The 16,086-nt window shown below is 34.4% G+C and overlaps 1 protein-coding gene across 8 annotated transcripts in view; it reads left to right on the forward strand.

Annotated features, from left to right (window-relative positions):
• The window catches only part of CACNA2D1 (calcium voltage-gated channel auxiliary subunit alpha2delta 1), a 393,216-nt gene that overhangs the window by 209,617 nt on the left and 167,513 nt on the right, over positions 1-16,086 (forward strand). For all 8 annotated transcript variants that reach the window (XM_035343652.1, XM_035343643.1, XM_035343692.1 and 5 more), the window contains exon 5: positions 8,335-8,379. In XM_035343652.1, coding sequence (XP_035199543.1) covers positions 8,335-8,379 — 45 coding nt within the window. The remainder of the gene's footprint in view (positions 1-8,334; positions 8,380-16,086) is intronic.

Here is a 16,086-nt window from a genome sequence, read left to right on the forward strand (position 1 = left end):
TCCCAATACAAAGCCTCTTGCTCTGTTTCAACTCTCCCATTAAAGTCTGTGAGAGAAATTCAATTTTCAGAATACAAGTAAATTTCCTCACTTCGATCTGCTGAAAATACATAAATAAAAAAATACAATGAAATAACTGTGCAACTTTTAAGTCCTGCTGCCAAGCGATGCCCATGCTATTCTCCCCAAGTTATTGTAGATTTGTGTTTCTTACTAAACTTACCTACTCTCTGAATAAGTAAATAAAACAATTTTTATGGAAATGTTTACTTCATTGTCTAAGATATGTAAGTGTAGTTAAGGTAGAGCTCTTTTCAGTAGCCTGCTGCTGTCAGTCTCAGCTGCGTTAGGGTTTCAGTTCAATATGAAAACGAGCAGTAATAGCAGGTACGAGGTTTCAGAGACAGCTGTTGACAGGAAATTTGGTAGTTTAAAGTACAAATAATTTTATATTAATATGTCCAGTGTTTATTTGAAAGAGAAAAGTACTCTGTAAGAATTCTGTTCTTCAGAAAAAGGAAACTACAGTTTGAATTAGTGCTGGAAGTCTTGAAGACACTGCCACTACATGTCAGCTAGAGAGTTAATTTTTCCATTTTTAGGTACATATAATTTTGCACTCACCAAATCTGGTACCAAAAGAAGGTGATTAATAAATAGAAAAAATATATATATACATTTAAATTTCTTTTTATATATAAAAAGAAAAAAAATCTTCTGTTGTAGGAGTGTTGCAACTGAATTCTAAAAATATAAAACTGTAAAATTATGTTTTGGCGTTTTCTCCTATATACAGTCCCTGTGATGTGCTGAATTGGAACTGTACAGTGGTTAATGTTTGGAAGTGTGTTTTCACAGTAATGCTCATAGCTTTGCTGTATATGCAAATCTCCTTGAAGGGATGCTTTCAGTTTGACTAACTAAAACAGCAGCCATTCTATGACATAACTGACTATGTCTGAGGGTAGTAGCAATATGATTTTATGTCATTGAATCTTCAGTCATTAAATATTCATGAAGGATTTGGCCTTTGATGTTTCAAAATTGAAAAGAAGCCACTGGTTGCCATGCTTCGTTGGTTTAATCCACTAGTTGCACTAAAAATACGAAAATCGCCAAAGTTAGAAACTATTCATAAAGATAAACCTGTCCTTCCTACCAGTTACCTTCATTTGCAGCAGAATTGTTTTCTGATTGCAGGCCATTGAGCTCTAGGATTACCTTATGCAGAAATTATTCATGGAGCATGTTGTGCTATTTCAGAAGAACGGGCAACTCCTGTATGGTCTGATTCAGGTGTTTGTTTTTCCGAAATTTTCTCATCAACATAAGGGTGTTATTCCATATAACCTGACACATTCCACCAATTTTGTCTTTTAATTCTAAAGCCAAATTGAAATTAGTATTTAAAAGGAATTCTTAATGTTTTCAGGATGTATCATCCTGACAGCTTTAGTAGTCCAATGACAGTTTCTTATAAAAATTGTTATGGTGAAAAATATCTAAAGATTGAGGAGTTTTGTTTGACATGGAAAAGTTTTTGTTATTCTATACTGGCAGAATTTATGTAATAAATTCTACAGATCTGAAGACATTTTAGTGCATTTTATGCTGCTTTTTGAGATTTTGCATGCAACTTGATATGCATGACTATGCATATATGAGGCTACTACGCATGAACATGCTGTATATAAACCAGCTTCTTACTCAGCTTTACTGATTATATCTCATACAAGACAAATTAAATCAAGCATGTTTAAAATCAACATATAATTGGATACTGTCACGGTGAGAAAAGGAACACAGGACAATGAGCTGCAAAACATTAGGAGGAAAGTCTTCACTGTGGTGAGGGTGGTGAAGCCCTGGCACAGGTTGCCCAGAGAAGCTGTTGGTGCCCCATCCCTGGAGGTGTTCAAGGCCAGGCTATGTGGTGCAGATTCAGGGTACTTGCTCTAGGAAGTAGTTCAGTACTGGTTCCACTTCAGTGCTTGGCTTTCCTGGTGTGTCAGACATCAGCTTGGCAATGTTTCCGTATAGTCTGTATTACTGGTTGCTCTACAGACAGGCGTTGTCACAGGCTGCCAGTCAAATTGGTCTGTTATCAAAGTTCACCAGCATTTCCTATGTTCTTATGTCATCCACTGATGCATAGCCTGTACCAAGGCTCGTTACTGCCCTTGTCTGTGCTGCCACGTGTGTCATGGCTCGCCACACACAGCCCGTTAGTTTGGTGGTGTTCGCTGTGGTTCTCACTGCACTCAGTTACTCAGTTCTTGATCCAGGCAAGGTCATGATGCTCCTGTGACCTGTAAGTATCAAAAACCGTAATAACATAAAGCATGATCTCTTTGTAACAAGTATTTAATGGTAGAAGTATGTTAATATTGTCCCAGCTGTATGGCATTAAAAATATTATGATCTGGCAAAAAAAAAAATAATTCTTAACTACAGTCCAATATCTGTAGGAAAACTATTCAAATATATTTTGCATTTCTTAAATTCTTTCTGTCTTACTGTATTGACAAATTTTTCTGATTTGGTTTTATCCTCACTGTAGAGTTTTATCTTCAATATGTAAGTTTTTGAAGTTTGGTTGAACCATTTACATTAAATATATTTCACAAAATGTATGGGCAGTTATTCTGAGAAAACAAATTCTGGCTTTCCTATATGGTGTCTTCTAATTCACTAGAATTCAGAGTCAAAAATAACGCTTGTAAATTTTTTTCTAAACCAGAAAGAATTCTAGTTCACAAGCCTTATAACTCTACTGTTCACATGGCCAGGAAAAAGGAAAGAAAATGGAAGAGGAGGTGTCCATTCCTTTGGACACCAAGACAGTGTCCATTCCTTTTGCTTAATTGATTCATTATAGGATATGTGAAAGTTTGATTTAAATATATTCCAGAGGAAAAGGAAATCCAACTGAGGTCTTGCATATTATCAGTATGATGTATTAAAAACAAAAAATCCAGCCTTTACTTCCAGATGGAACCCAGAGGGGACCAGTGGAACCTAAATGAGGAACCTAAAACCAGGAAAGCAAATAGTGCTCTTGCATTTTCGGTGGAGCACAATCAGCAGACTTGGAAAATCGATTTCACTACACCATTGTGGCTCAAGTGTCTCAAGTTGCAGGGGTGAGAGGGTTCAGTTTATGGGTTCTGTTATTGGTAGGGCACCTCTGCAAACTTTGCAGAGGTGCAAAGCCTGTGATTCTTCAAAGGTCTGTACGGAAACAGAATAATTAAGGCATCTAGAGAACAGTAAAGGTGAAAACTCAGGTACTTCCAGAATTTTAGATTCTTCCACGTTTAGGCACCAATGAATTTATTCATGGTCACAGCATTTAAATGAGGTACCTAAACTGTTCACTGTCCACACTACTTTGTTTGGATCTCACTTAGAATTAAAGTCCTTCAGAATTTGTGTCAAGGACTACATTATATTACAGTATGTTTTTTACTTGGAATCTGTGTTTGTAGATTACTTCTACCTGATAAATTATCCCTTTACATTAGGTTGTGTGTTTTAATCACACTCAGTCTATCATGCAGATTATTAATAAACTACTCATTTTGTTTATTGTTCTGATGCATCCTTGGATGGAGAGAATGTGTCCGTCTCACGTAAATTTTCTATAAATTTGAATGTTCCCAGAGTGATAATCTCAGTGAAGGAAAAAAATGGAAGTGAATGCTGAATGAATTGATCTTTTCATCTTTAAAAATAAAGAGTATTCTTTGACAAAAAGCATGCAGCACCTGTAATCCTCCTTTATGTTATCTCCTGTAATCTTCACCTTCATTTCCTTATTCCAATTATTAGTCAAAGTAGAATCTTGAGAAAAGCCATTTACACAAATCCAGATGGAAAAGGCTTATTATAAATTACAGTGCAGACCTAGAAGTTTTTAATTAGTGTATGGAATTTAATATTGTGAGAAACTTGTTCTTAAATCAAATGATATTTCTGGGAAAAATGTCTAGCCCAAGTGAGTCATTTGCCAAAACTATGAGTGATAGGGAGTAATATTAAACAGGGGGACTGGGATGTTGTTAAAGTGTTCTACACTTGTCAAATCTTTATTTAAAAGTAGTTTGATTTTTTTTAAGATTTTGTTTATAAGTCCTGTTTTAAATACAATTTCCAACCCATTTCTTACATCCAATTTTCATACGTAGTAGTTGTCAATAATTTACTATTTTGCTGGATTTCATGCTCACCCTAAAGACAGGGGGTAAGTTGATATTCCTGTTCATAGAAACAGAAGGAAAAAAAAAAAAATGTTATTAGCTGGTAACCTCTTTATTTTTTGTGTGCCGTTTCACTTACATAAAATTATGAAGCTGTAATTAGAGGTTGTAGTAGTCACCATTTTTTTTTTTTTTTCCCATTTGTAGGTTTTTATTCTTTTAACATTATTCCATTAGGAAACAAAAGCACTTTTTTTATTTGTGGTAGGCTACATGAGCTTTCTTTTCTGAAGAGTCTAATTGTGCCTTAAGCTGCATGTCAGACTATATAAGGGATTAAACTAAAACTAGATGGATTATTTGTTGAGGATTTATTAGGCTGGTTTTAAATCTTAATTGTCCTAAAGGTATTAGAGTGAGCTTTATTGTTTTTACACAGCTTTATGCAAGGGGATACAAGAAAGTGTGGATTTTACCAGCACTTAAGGAAATATTTTTTAGCGTTGTAGGCATTTATACTGATTTCATCCTCCAAGTGTTCAGCTGATCAGTGTGCCTATGGAAGAGAAAATGCAAAAGTATTATTGGTATTTTTATTGCTGCGTACTCAGCAGTAAGACTCCTAGTTCTTTCCTTGGTGTTCTGAGTCTTTTCAAAGCATTTGAGACTAAATTGTGATTTTAAAATGCTCCCCAAATTTGTATCTGTAATTTTCAGCACGTAATTTAAAAATAAATAGTCAAAAGTAAAAAGACTGCATATCATTGTGCTTGAAAGAAAAAGGCTAATGAAGCTGCAATAAACAATCTTTGGAAGTAGTTGGGCTTAGTGCTGAGCTGTAACTACCTGACTCTCCATGCAGATGCCAGCATCTACTTTTGCATTGTGCATTTACAAGGCAGTATCTACCTCTAAGCAGTACCTGTATTTATGCATCCAAAGCAAGCCTATACATTGCATAACATCAATCTGAAGGAAATCAGAAATATGTTTGCTATATGGTTTGATTTTTTTATTTTTATTTTTTTTTTATGTCTTACCTGCAGAAGAGAAGAATCCTTGTAGGCATTGCTATACTAACAGGTTAACTGCAATATCAAGGTGTTTTATACATCGTCTGCTTTAGCACATTCTGTATTAAATACCTACATATTATGGGGAAAATGTTGTTATACAGCAATTAAAATGATTGTATTCGTCCTTAGTTTTGTATTTTTAAATGTGCACTGATAATTCTGCAATACTGTATATTTACAATATAATCTAAGTCATTCTTCCAAAAGTCCTTCTTCCAAAGTAATTCTTCCAAAAACCGAGCTTCAGGACTGTATTGCTAAATTTCTTCTTTCATGAACAGAAGCCAAAGTGACTATTTACACCTTTTTCACAGCATTAGGAAATAGGGCATAAAGGAGAAAACAACAACCACAACAAAACCAAGCTAGGATATTTACATTCTGTTTTAGGCTTGTTGAAAAGTTACCTGATGGCAGAGTGGTGCAGAAGTGTTTACCAACAGGAAGATTCAAATTATGTGTGTCAAGGAGTTAATAAATAACTAAACCACTTCTTTGAGAAACAGCAACAGAGCAATTTGTTCTTGCCATCCTTAAGTGGTTAAGCTATGAAAACTTGTCCACTAACGGTATAACTGATCCATGAATCTAATTTGTGAACTGTACAACACTCAGAGTGTTATAGCGCTGTGTGTCTTGTTTTCTGTAGTAAAGCAGTGAGATATGACCATTGACAGTTCTAGTTTATGCATTGTATAGGTAATACCTTCTTGCGGACAGTGAACTACAAGACACGTGTAGGTAACAAAGTATCTAATCACATTGGGGGGGGGGGGTATTTTAATTAACTTGTAAATGTGCACCTGAAGCATCAATTTTTAATAGGTGGTTTAAAAATTTGTGTAGTCCAGTTGAAGTAGATAGCAATGCCCTGCCAACTTAAATCAAAGTACAGACATAAAAATATAAAAGAGGGAAATATAATTGTGACAATAGAGAATTGTTTTATTTAAGTAGGTAAACATAATTGTACACGATGTTAAAAATCCTATGCATTAAGTGATTCTATGAGAATGTGTACTGTGAGGGTGAACATGAGCAATGGGAATGGAGTGGGGAAGTAAATCGCTGTCTTCATTGTAAGTAAAAGAGAGAACCTAATAGAATTGTGCTTATAGGAAAATGTTCCTTTTAAAAATGCAAGCACTAATTTATATAATAGCAGATAAATATGTCTGTAGTACTTTTTGCTGATACTATCTTTCATGAACAAAATTGTCTAGGGAAATACTTGCAGAACAGCTGTAAATACATAAGGAGGCATGGTGAGAGGAGTATGCCTTTTTCTTTGCCTTCTGAATTGGAACACAGATCTTTATTATTATTATTTTAATTATTATTATTTTTTTTAATTTAATAGATCACCATGTGATCAAAAAACATGCTATCATTTCCAGTTAGTACCACTCAGGGTTGGTTCTTCAGCAGTTTAAAATGTTTTTTGTACAAATTAATCATACAGATTTTTGAACAGATGAGTATCTGAGTATTTTTGAACAGAGGGTATTTATAGAGTTGTTGTTTTACACAACCATGTATAAAGAGGATTCAAAGGAAATTGAATCTTCTGCCTCTTTCAACTTACTTGAAGGCTTGTGCAAGCTTTTCATGGTCTTCTCTTTATAACAATCAAGTAACAAGGGATGATGGTTACGGGTCATAACAAATGATGAAAGAAATTTCCTCCTGTATCTGTAACACATTACGAGTTCTGGCTTAGTTGCCCAGATACCGATATGAAACCCGTTGTCTTATAACTGAGAATAGAACAGTGGAAAAGGGCATTTTGAGGGAAAAGGAAAGAGGATAAGTTTAAGTTAACGCCATTTACCTCGTATTGGCATTTAGCTCATCTATGATATATTTCATGTTTGCATCTCAAAAAGGTCACAAAGGAGAATGAACGATATCATTAATTATGAAGTGAGAAGAAAAGTCATTTATAAAGGTGAAATGCATTAAATTGCATGCCACGATTTTTTTTAGTGCAAGTAGTAATTATCATTGGCTTGCCACTTGAAAAATGATTACTGAAATCATGTTTCCTGTTAGTATTTATACAGGAAAATATAAATTTGTGGTGAAGTTTTTGTTTACGTACAAACAATCTAAAAGTATTGCTCATCACCAACGGAACTGAAAATAGAAATTAAGGCTATTATTAGAGGTTACCAGCCATTGCCTATTTTAAACAAGCTGCTTGGCATGAAGGAAGGTAGATGTTGCTTTTTTATTTACAATTAACGTGTCTTAAAAAAAAAAAGTACACATATCTTCCATAAAAAATGATCAGTGAAATGACAATTACTTTCATTCAAAAAAGTATAACAAAAACTTTAGGGCATACTATAGCACTTATATTTATTGGAAAACTATTACAGTGAACATAAATCTTTAAGGTTTTTAAATGGTTCAGAAATATTTCAAAGGAAAACAAAAACATAGGAAATACCAGAATTTTCGAACTCCAGTAGATATGCTGAATAGATTTGCTGCTTTATTTGATAATAATCTTACTGATTTGGTAATAAATTTGTTTGAATTATATGGTACCATGTTTCCACAGAGTTCCTACGTTTTATTATACACTACAGACTCTCCTGTGATATGTTTTCCCAAATTTTAATTGTGCTTTGGAGGGTGAACAAAACTATAAAAAGGTGTGCAACAAATACTTAACCCACTCAGCAATACCCATGTGTTGTATTTGTTGCCTGCTAGATTTTTTTGGTGCGTAAACCACCTAATCACATAGTGAAATCTTTATATGTCTGTAAATGAAACAGTTTACAGTAGTCTTTTATGAGTTCTGGATTTTATCCAACACCATGTGTACTTTTCTAGCTGTTTGTATGACTCATGTAACTTCTCAGGGAAAAAATATCAAATGAATGAAGTTAAACATATGAATGGGAAGTGCAACGTCTGATTCTGTCATATTTCAAAGAGAATCTATAAAGAGTTGCAAGCTTAGCTTAAAATATTTCAGTACAAAATGTTTCTAGTAAATTTAATGCACTTCTTTCTAAACTAATAGATTTCCTTTTCTTCTTTTACAGAATAATGATATAATCTATTACAATGCAAAAGATGATCAGAATGATGTAAGTAATACATTTCTTTTTTTCATTGCCTATAATTTCAGAAAATTAAGGGATTTAAAAGATGAATAAAACACGAAAATCAACATATAGATATTTTGCAGCAGTAAGAAACCAAGAAACTTAGAAACTTCTTTAAAATTTCCTTGAGAGACAGATAATATTTAATGTTTCAGTTCTAAAGGTCTAGCTTCCATCATACAGTATACTGAGTTACTGATCAGGCTATGTATTGGGAGAAAAAAAAAAGATTCTGACAGCAGAATCATTCACCTTTTGAAATGTAATATAATCCTAATTATAGGACGGGAGAATCAAAATGATAAATGTAAATAATTTACTTTACTCTGAAGGAACCATTTTTCTGACCCTATATTCCAAATTTTTATTACCTTGTTCTGTATTCTCTATAACAATTATTCTTCATGTGAGATGAAAGCAGACTTAAGATGCTAATGAATAACAAATTTCATGCATTTTGTGATCACTCATAAAAGTGAAATAAGATTGGGAACAATTGAAAACTCAGTCTCAAGTTTTAGAGAAAATGTATGGCATTTCAATGCCTGAGTCTACTAAAACTCTTACTTTAAGTGGTTTGAAGTTTTCTATTTGGCTTTAACTATTAAAAACCTTAATGTCTTCTTGGGAGAAGGCAAGTTATCTTCACCTTCACTTGAGATAATACAACTGCTTGTCTTCATTATAGGTTTAATGTATAAAACCATAGAAAAGATGTTGTAAATGTATTAACCAGAAGTGCCAGCATGCTTCATTTGCACTTTTTAATCAAGTATTCTTTAGAGATTGATGGCATCACTATTGTAATTGATGCATCTGCTGTAACGCAATTAAAGAAGGTGCATATATCATGTCAACCAAAACTATTTGATATGCTTATACAGAATTATGAGTACTGGAATTCAGATACCACAAACAAATCAATTTTCCCAGGTTTTTAAATGTGCATGCTTTAAGTAAAGTTCGATATAACTAACCTTAATCTGAAAGATTTGAAAGCTGTTTCTTCTGATTGAATTCACTGGGATTTCAGGTGCAAATCACTTCTGAAACAGGATTTAATTTACAAAGCTTAAATATTAGCTTTTGAGTGTAAATGTACTGTATAGTATAACAATGGTGGATTATGATATGAAGTAAAACAGCCTGCTACGTCTGTTGTGATGCAAATGCAATTGGGAAAAGTCTCGAGGAGACAGCTTCTATAATATAACTTCAAATTTGTTAGGCAAGGCAGGAAACACTGCTCTAGATTTTGCTCATTTTCTTTGACTTTCCTCCAGACCTTTTTTTTCCCCAGAGAAATACAATTTTATTCCACCAGAAGTGTTGTTTCTATTTCTGTGTGAGCTTTGTTTTATTTTATTTTGTTTTGTTTTATTTTATTTTATTAAAATCTTGGAATGAAGATCATAATACTCATTATTGTTGAGTTAAAAATAGTTCCTTGTTAGTCAGGGCCAACCTGTCAATAAGCAAGTAGTACTGTACCATTTAAGCTTTAATGGTTTTCTGAATGGTTTCTTTATTGGTTTTTAGCTGCACTGAATACATGTTTTGACTTAGGTAGATACCATTAAAAAGCTCCCCACAAGTTCTAGTTACACCATGAAAATGAGGTACATATATAATAACTAATAACTTGTTGGTTCAGCATTTCTGCTGAGCGCCAGACTTACTAATCCTAGAAAAACATACTGTAATTCTTTTTTCTTGCTGTTTAGTAAAGGTGAACATTTTTTAATGATGCTAAAAGTTATCGTCCTTAAGCTGCAATGTAGATGGCAATTCTTAATAAAATAAAAAAAAAAATCTTATCTATGTTATAAAAGAACAATTGTTTTATAGATGTAATTTATACATGTAGATTTGTATCTCTTTAAAAGGCCCCATAAATATTTCAGTAAACAGTAACATGCACCTCCTAAACAATCTTTAAAGTAAAGTAAAGTTGAGGCTGACCATGTAATTGAAGAACAGGAAAATATAAGAACAGTTTGTATTTTATTTCATTTTATTTTAATTTGAATTTTATTTGGTAGTTTAGTTGTGGCACTTCCTTGCAAGTAGAGTGAAGGTTTGCTTACTGATGATTTGCATCTCATTAAGGTGGTAATAATCACCTAAGTACTTTCTGATAAAAACACTTTGAGAGTTAAATTAGCTGTATTTGTACATGTGATATTGCTGTGATGAATAATATAATTTCAAAGGAGAAGCAATAAAAATGAGATGGTCAGTAATCTGAGTTTTTGCTTAGAAAACAGTCTGCATCTGAGTCTAACCTATGTGTTAACGTTCTTCCCTGTCCTTGCCTGAACAACCACTTGGCTTCTATTTTCAGGTCCTTTTCTTCAAACGTCTTATCTTCCATGGCTTTACAATTTAATTGTGTGATTACACAACACTGCTTTCATAGCTTTTGTTGGTTTGTCAGAAACATCTTCTCCAGAGAAAAATGCAAGTACATCGGAAGGCAGAAGAATTCTTTTAAAACTTAGTTTCATAGCAAGAGAGGATTATGCTCACAGGGATGAGTCATTGAACTTAAACCTTGATTTTAGTTCTGCTTCTGCATTAGAGCTGATTTGGACCACTTTTTTTTTTTTTTCTTTTTCTCTTTTTGTGGAAACCTCTAGTGTCTCTCTTCACTTTCTCAGTCCTTATTCCTACAGAGGAACTTGTCTTTAATGGGTGAAACCCATTTACTCTGGTTTACTTTAATTGATTAATCCTACTACCGAAGGATTCTGTTGGATTTTGTATAATCTGAATGGTCTGCTTTCACAGACATGTTACTTTCTTTCTGCATGATTTGTAAGGCTTTACATATATTTTCATACTATTTTTTTTGGTTAATAGTGTTAAGAATAATTTCCTGTTTCATATGCAACAAGATTTAATATCCGTGCACTTGCTATGTGCCTGCAGTCCCTTAAGCGAGTTCTCAGTTGTATTGATAGATTTCCTGTAGATTTTTCTGTGGACTTTGGGATTATATTTCTAGTTTCTTCAGAATATGACATGTTTTATTGAAAATTAGTGCCATTTCTTGTAAAACCCTTCCAGTCCCCCATAAAAAAAAAAAAAAAAAAAAAAAAAAACTAGATCAACAGCTCTGAACATTTAGTTCCCTATTGTTCTGATGACAACAAGAAAATAAATTGTCCCACTAATATAGCTTAAAATGGACAGGCTGTTGGGCACTTGTGGGTAAGGAAGATGTTTGCAAAGACCGATCTCATCCTAAAAAGCCAATTTCTTTAGTCTGTAATCAACAGAAGAACTGGTATACAGCACATAAAATGATGCCTTTGCTCTAGATTGCCCTTTAGAGAAGCCCACTTCCACCAGCCAAATAGAGAGGGGAGGGGAAGATTAGTCCTCTTGTAGCTAATGTTAACCCCATATCAGGGTCTCTAACAGCTTCCATCTGGGCTAAACTGTCAACAGGATGAGTAAGTAGCAGTGTGTAGGAACTCTGAATGCGCTCACAGGTCCTGACAGCCTATACCTGCATTACCTTATGTATGCTTTCTTTTAAATTGTACCAGATCTTTTAATTATGGAAAATTTTAATAAAGAGTGTTTCTGAAATGGGTGAGGCAACTTAGGTGGCATATTTTTTTAGAGACAGATCTTACTAGAGTCTCTGAAATACTGGCTATTAAAACTGCTGCTGCCATCCATTTTTAGTCTCTAATAAATTCATACTTTCTGTTCTTTTATGCTGTGAGCCTTTATTTAATCACAAGATGTGATAGTATCTTTTCCTATAAGTAAAAGTAGGATCACTAGTAGCAGTAATTTATTTACTAAGATTATACATCTTAAGCTAGTCACTGTCTATACCTCTATTCAGTTTATTCTGAGTTAGGTGTCCAACACCTAAAGGTCAGCTGAATCGCTTCTAGATGTGTGTTTCTCTCTTTTGACCAGGTTACTGTAATGGAGCCTTTTACATCCTAACTCTTTGATGTTGAAGAATTAGAAGAAATTCATCTTGCAGGTCCTGCCTCCTGGCCTTCATTTGTCTCCACTCATCCTTTAAAATCATAGCTTTACCAAAAGAGCAATCCTCTAACTTGAATTGTTAATATTCTTCAGTGCATTTTGCTTCCTTTCTTCTTGTTTATGTACCACATTCAGAAGATCATCCTCTCTCATTTTTCATCTGCAGTCGAGATGAGCCTTTTTGAACCTAATGACTGCATTTGCTTGGACTTTAAAGAAAAATAAGCATGTGAAGACCAATCACTCTTTGGCCTTTGGATTTCTCAGACTCTGATAAAACAATCAATTTGTAATCTTTTAGTCCATCAATCAGTAATATACCTTTTGTGCTCTTTATCCTACAGCAGCAATTAGATTCTACTTGCTCATTTCCCCCACAGTGCTGTAATATGTGAGCACTTCATGATAATTAATGGGTTTTATCCTCACAACAAGGTAAGAGGTATTATATTCCCATTTTTCATATCACATTGCAAGATAATGGCAAAACTTGTAATTTAATATAGGCCTCTCAGGTTTTCACTCACTGTCCTATTCCCCAGAACCCTTTCAGTTTGATATATTGCAGTCTGTGTCATGCACTTTAATTTGCAGGTGTCAACTATTTGTGTCATCCAACTCTTTGTACAAGTGATGCGGTGCATGTATTGGACAACTGAGTCCAATCCACATTAGGATGCCCTTCTCTGTAAATTTTAATATTGCTTTGCCTGTTTCTCCTAATTTCCCTTCTTGTCCTTTGTGCTCCACCCTATTTACATTTATCTTTACTTCACTGTTTACTCCTCTTCTCTTTTTCATACTGGTCTCTATTTTATTACGAGTGATTTTTTATCTTCTTTATAGAACCTATCTAAATCGAATTTGTCTGTTTTCATTTGTTCACCTATCCACTATGCACTGAAATGCTCAGTTGCTTAATTTTCATCCTTCCTTGATGAAAGAACTCCTCTCTGATCTTCTCTTTGCATCTTGTTCCTTTTCTACCTTCTTAGTGAATTTTTTGTCATATTTTTATAAACTCCTTCCTGTACAAGATAAAACAGCCTAAGGAAAAGCAGATTTTTTTTTTTTTTTTTTCCCAGTGATTTAACTGAATGAACTAAGTATTACAAATAAGCAAACAAATGTTTCTTTAATGTTAAAGCAGTCAGGCCTCATTGGAAGTTTACTGCACCTAGGTCTTACTCATTAGGCTTTAACTGAGAGCTGACAGGTGTATCTCCTGGCAAGAGTTGTTTCCCTACTTAGCACCATTGATTTATTAGAGATTTCTTTAGTACAGTCCCATGTTAGATTGCAGTCATGATTAACAGCAGTACTCCTTGTGCATTGATCATGTATTAATAAGAAGCAGTAGCACTTTTCATTTTTATGCTATGGAATTAACACAAAAGCTCTGGAATTACAGTTCTCTTTGGAGCATAAGTACATGCACAAAATGTGAATTAACTCTGTGATTAGGGCCAATGTGTGGGTTCTGGAGTAAACTGGAGCGTGTGTATGGCTGTTTTAAATATTAAAAACTTTTATTATTACTTTGTGTAATGCACGGAAAAATCCTTTAAAAATGGTATGCTGACTTTGCCTCATGGTTTAGACTGCATTTGTACATTAGTGACACCTTGATATTTTTGAGTAACGTTTGAAACATTAGCTCTCCTTGAGATTAAAACTGCAGCATAAGCACGGCTATCAAGTCCTTCCAAATAGTAATAATGAAAAAAAAAAAAAAAGTTGTATCTGCATCAAGTTGAGAACTGCTGTAAAACTAAGAAAGAATGATTATGTTTGAATGAATACTCTCCAAAAAATTCTGGTGGATTTCACATACCACAGTTCTGAGCATATAAGGTGGAATGCATCACTTGGAGAACATAGAAAGAGATTGTAATAATCTTTTTTCTTCTTCATTCTAAGTAGCTTTTCAGAAAATCCTGATCCTCATTGGGAAATGCAGGTCAACTGTAACCTGTTCTCTTTACATCCAACAAGTATAAAAACAAGTATAACAAAAAAGTATAGATCTCTCAGTCCAAACTTCAACCATTTTCTGTATATTTTTTTCACATTTTTAATGAAAAATAGATAGCAAACAGTGTCTTCTGAAAACCCTCTTAGCACATCAAGTTGAGCAGTTGCCTTACTCAAACATCCCCACACATGCGTTGTTGCAGAGCTCAGACCAAAAAGACCAGATTTTTTAGCTTCTACCAGCAGAACTCAGGAATTTGCAGTCATTTCTCCTTATAATGTACACTGAAAAAAGGTAGAGTAATTTGATTTCTTGAGCAAACAAGTACAGTATGTAACATGCTTTTTAGTTCGGCAGCAGAAAAGAAGGGGTTCCTCTGTAAGCCAGCATGCCAGGAGCTGTAGATTGGGTCAGATGGAGCCCGTCTGAGTGCTGAAGGCACTCAGTTGGCAGAATGGTCTAAAGCTGGAGCAGGGCAGATTGGGCAGATTGGATCAAGCCTCAGAGGTAACAGCTATAGAGAAACTTTTCTTGAGACTAGGAGGGTGATGCTGGGTTTCTCTAAGTCCACCTGTCAGTTGCTGCACTGAAAAGTGACACCAAATAGAAAAAAAAAAACTACCCTGTGAATATAGGGGAAGATGCAGGAGTCATTGCTGTTCTCATTTATGAGATGTTACTCTTTTTTTATATTCTAGATATTATAGATACCTATGATATACTGGATATACTAGAGGGAATGACCTCAAGTTGCACCAGGGGAGGTTCGGGTTGGAAATGAGGAGACATTTCTTCTCAGAACGAGCAGTCAGGCACTGGGACGGGTTGCCCAGGGAGGTGGTGGAGTCCAACCTTAATGATTCTACGATTCTATGATCGTAGAATATACTCACATTGATACAAAAGGGATAGAATTTCCATTGGAATTAATATATTTGGAAAAAAAAGAACTGATGTAAAAAGGCGGATTCATGTTTTATCTTTTTTATGCAACCAAATAATTGTGTTTTGGGGGTGCTGTATCTCTCACACTGCAGTCTATAACAAAGATAATGTTTATGATTAAAATAAATAATAAGTAAAATAAATAAACTCCTCTTGCTTTGGTGAATACGTGGAAAAATCTTGTTTTAATATAGCACTTCTCCATCTTCCCTATAGCCTATGGGCAGGACGAGTAAGCAGGCAAACCATAGGTTGATGTTCTTTGGCCTTACATCTGCTGTTCTTCACATTTATATAATAGGGCTTACTCTTCCAATTTCTAGTAATTTCGTGGCAACTTCCGAGACTTTTAGGAAAATGCATACACCAGTGTTTTTGTTGCGTACTTTCCTCTTTCGTATTTGGAATCTGGTACTACCATTTCTAACGGTGTGATTTGAATGCCATACTTTAGAAAATGAGCATTTAATCTGACAGTGACTGCCTGACTGACATTAGCTGCTTTAGTACAAAAAGGTTTTGGACTTTTCACTGAGGAATATGTGCCTTTTACCGAGTGTCATCGAGAGAGATGTTGGGTTGCTCCATTTCAAGGTATTACAGGAAAGCTTGAGTCCAGCCCACAGGGAGAGAAGGCATCCCTTTGAGCTTCCTAGTGAAATTATAATGATCTGTTGCCACAGGGAGCAAGAGTTCTTTCTTTCTTTCTTTCTTTCTTTCTTTCTTTCTTTCTTTCTTTCTTTCTTTCTTTCTTT

Source organism: Oxyura jamaicensis, chromosome 1 (assembly GCF_011077185.1).
Source record: "Oxyura jamaicensis isolate SHBP4307 breed ruddy duck chromosome 1, BPBGC_Ojam_1.0, whole genome shotgun sequence".
Taxonomy (NCBI): domain Eukaryota; kingdom Metazoa; phylum Chordata; class Aves; order Anseriformes; family Anatidae; genus Oxyura; species Oxyura jamaicensis.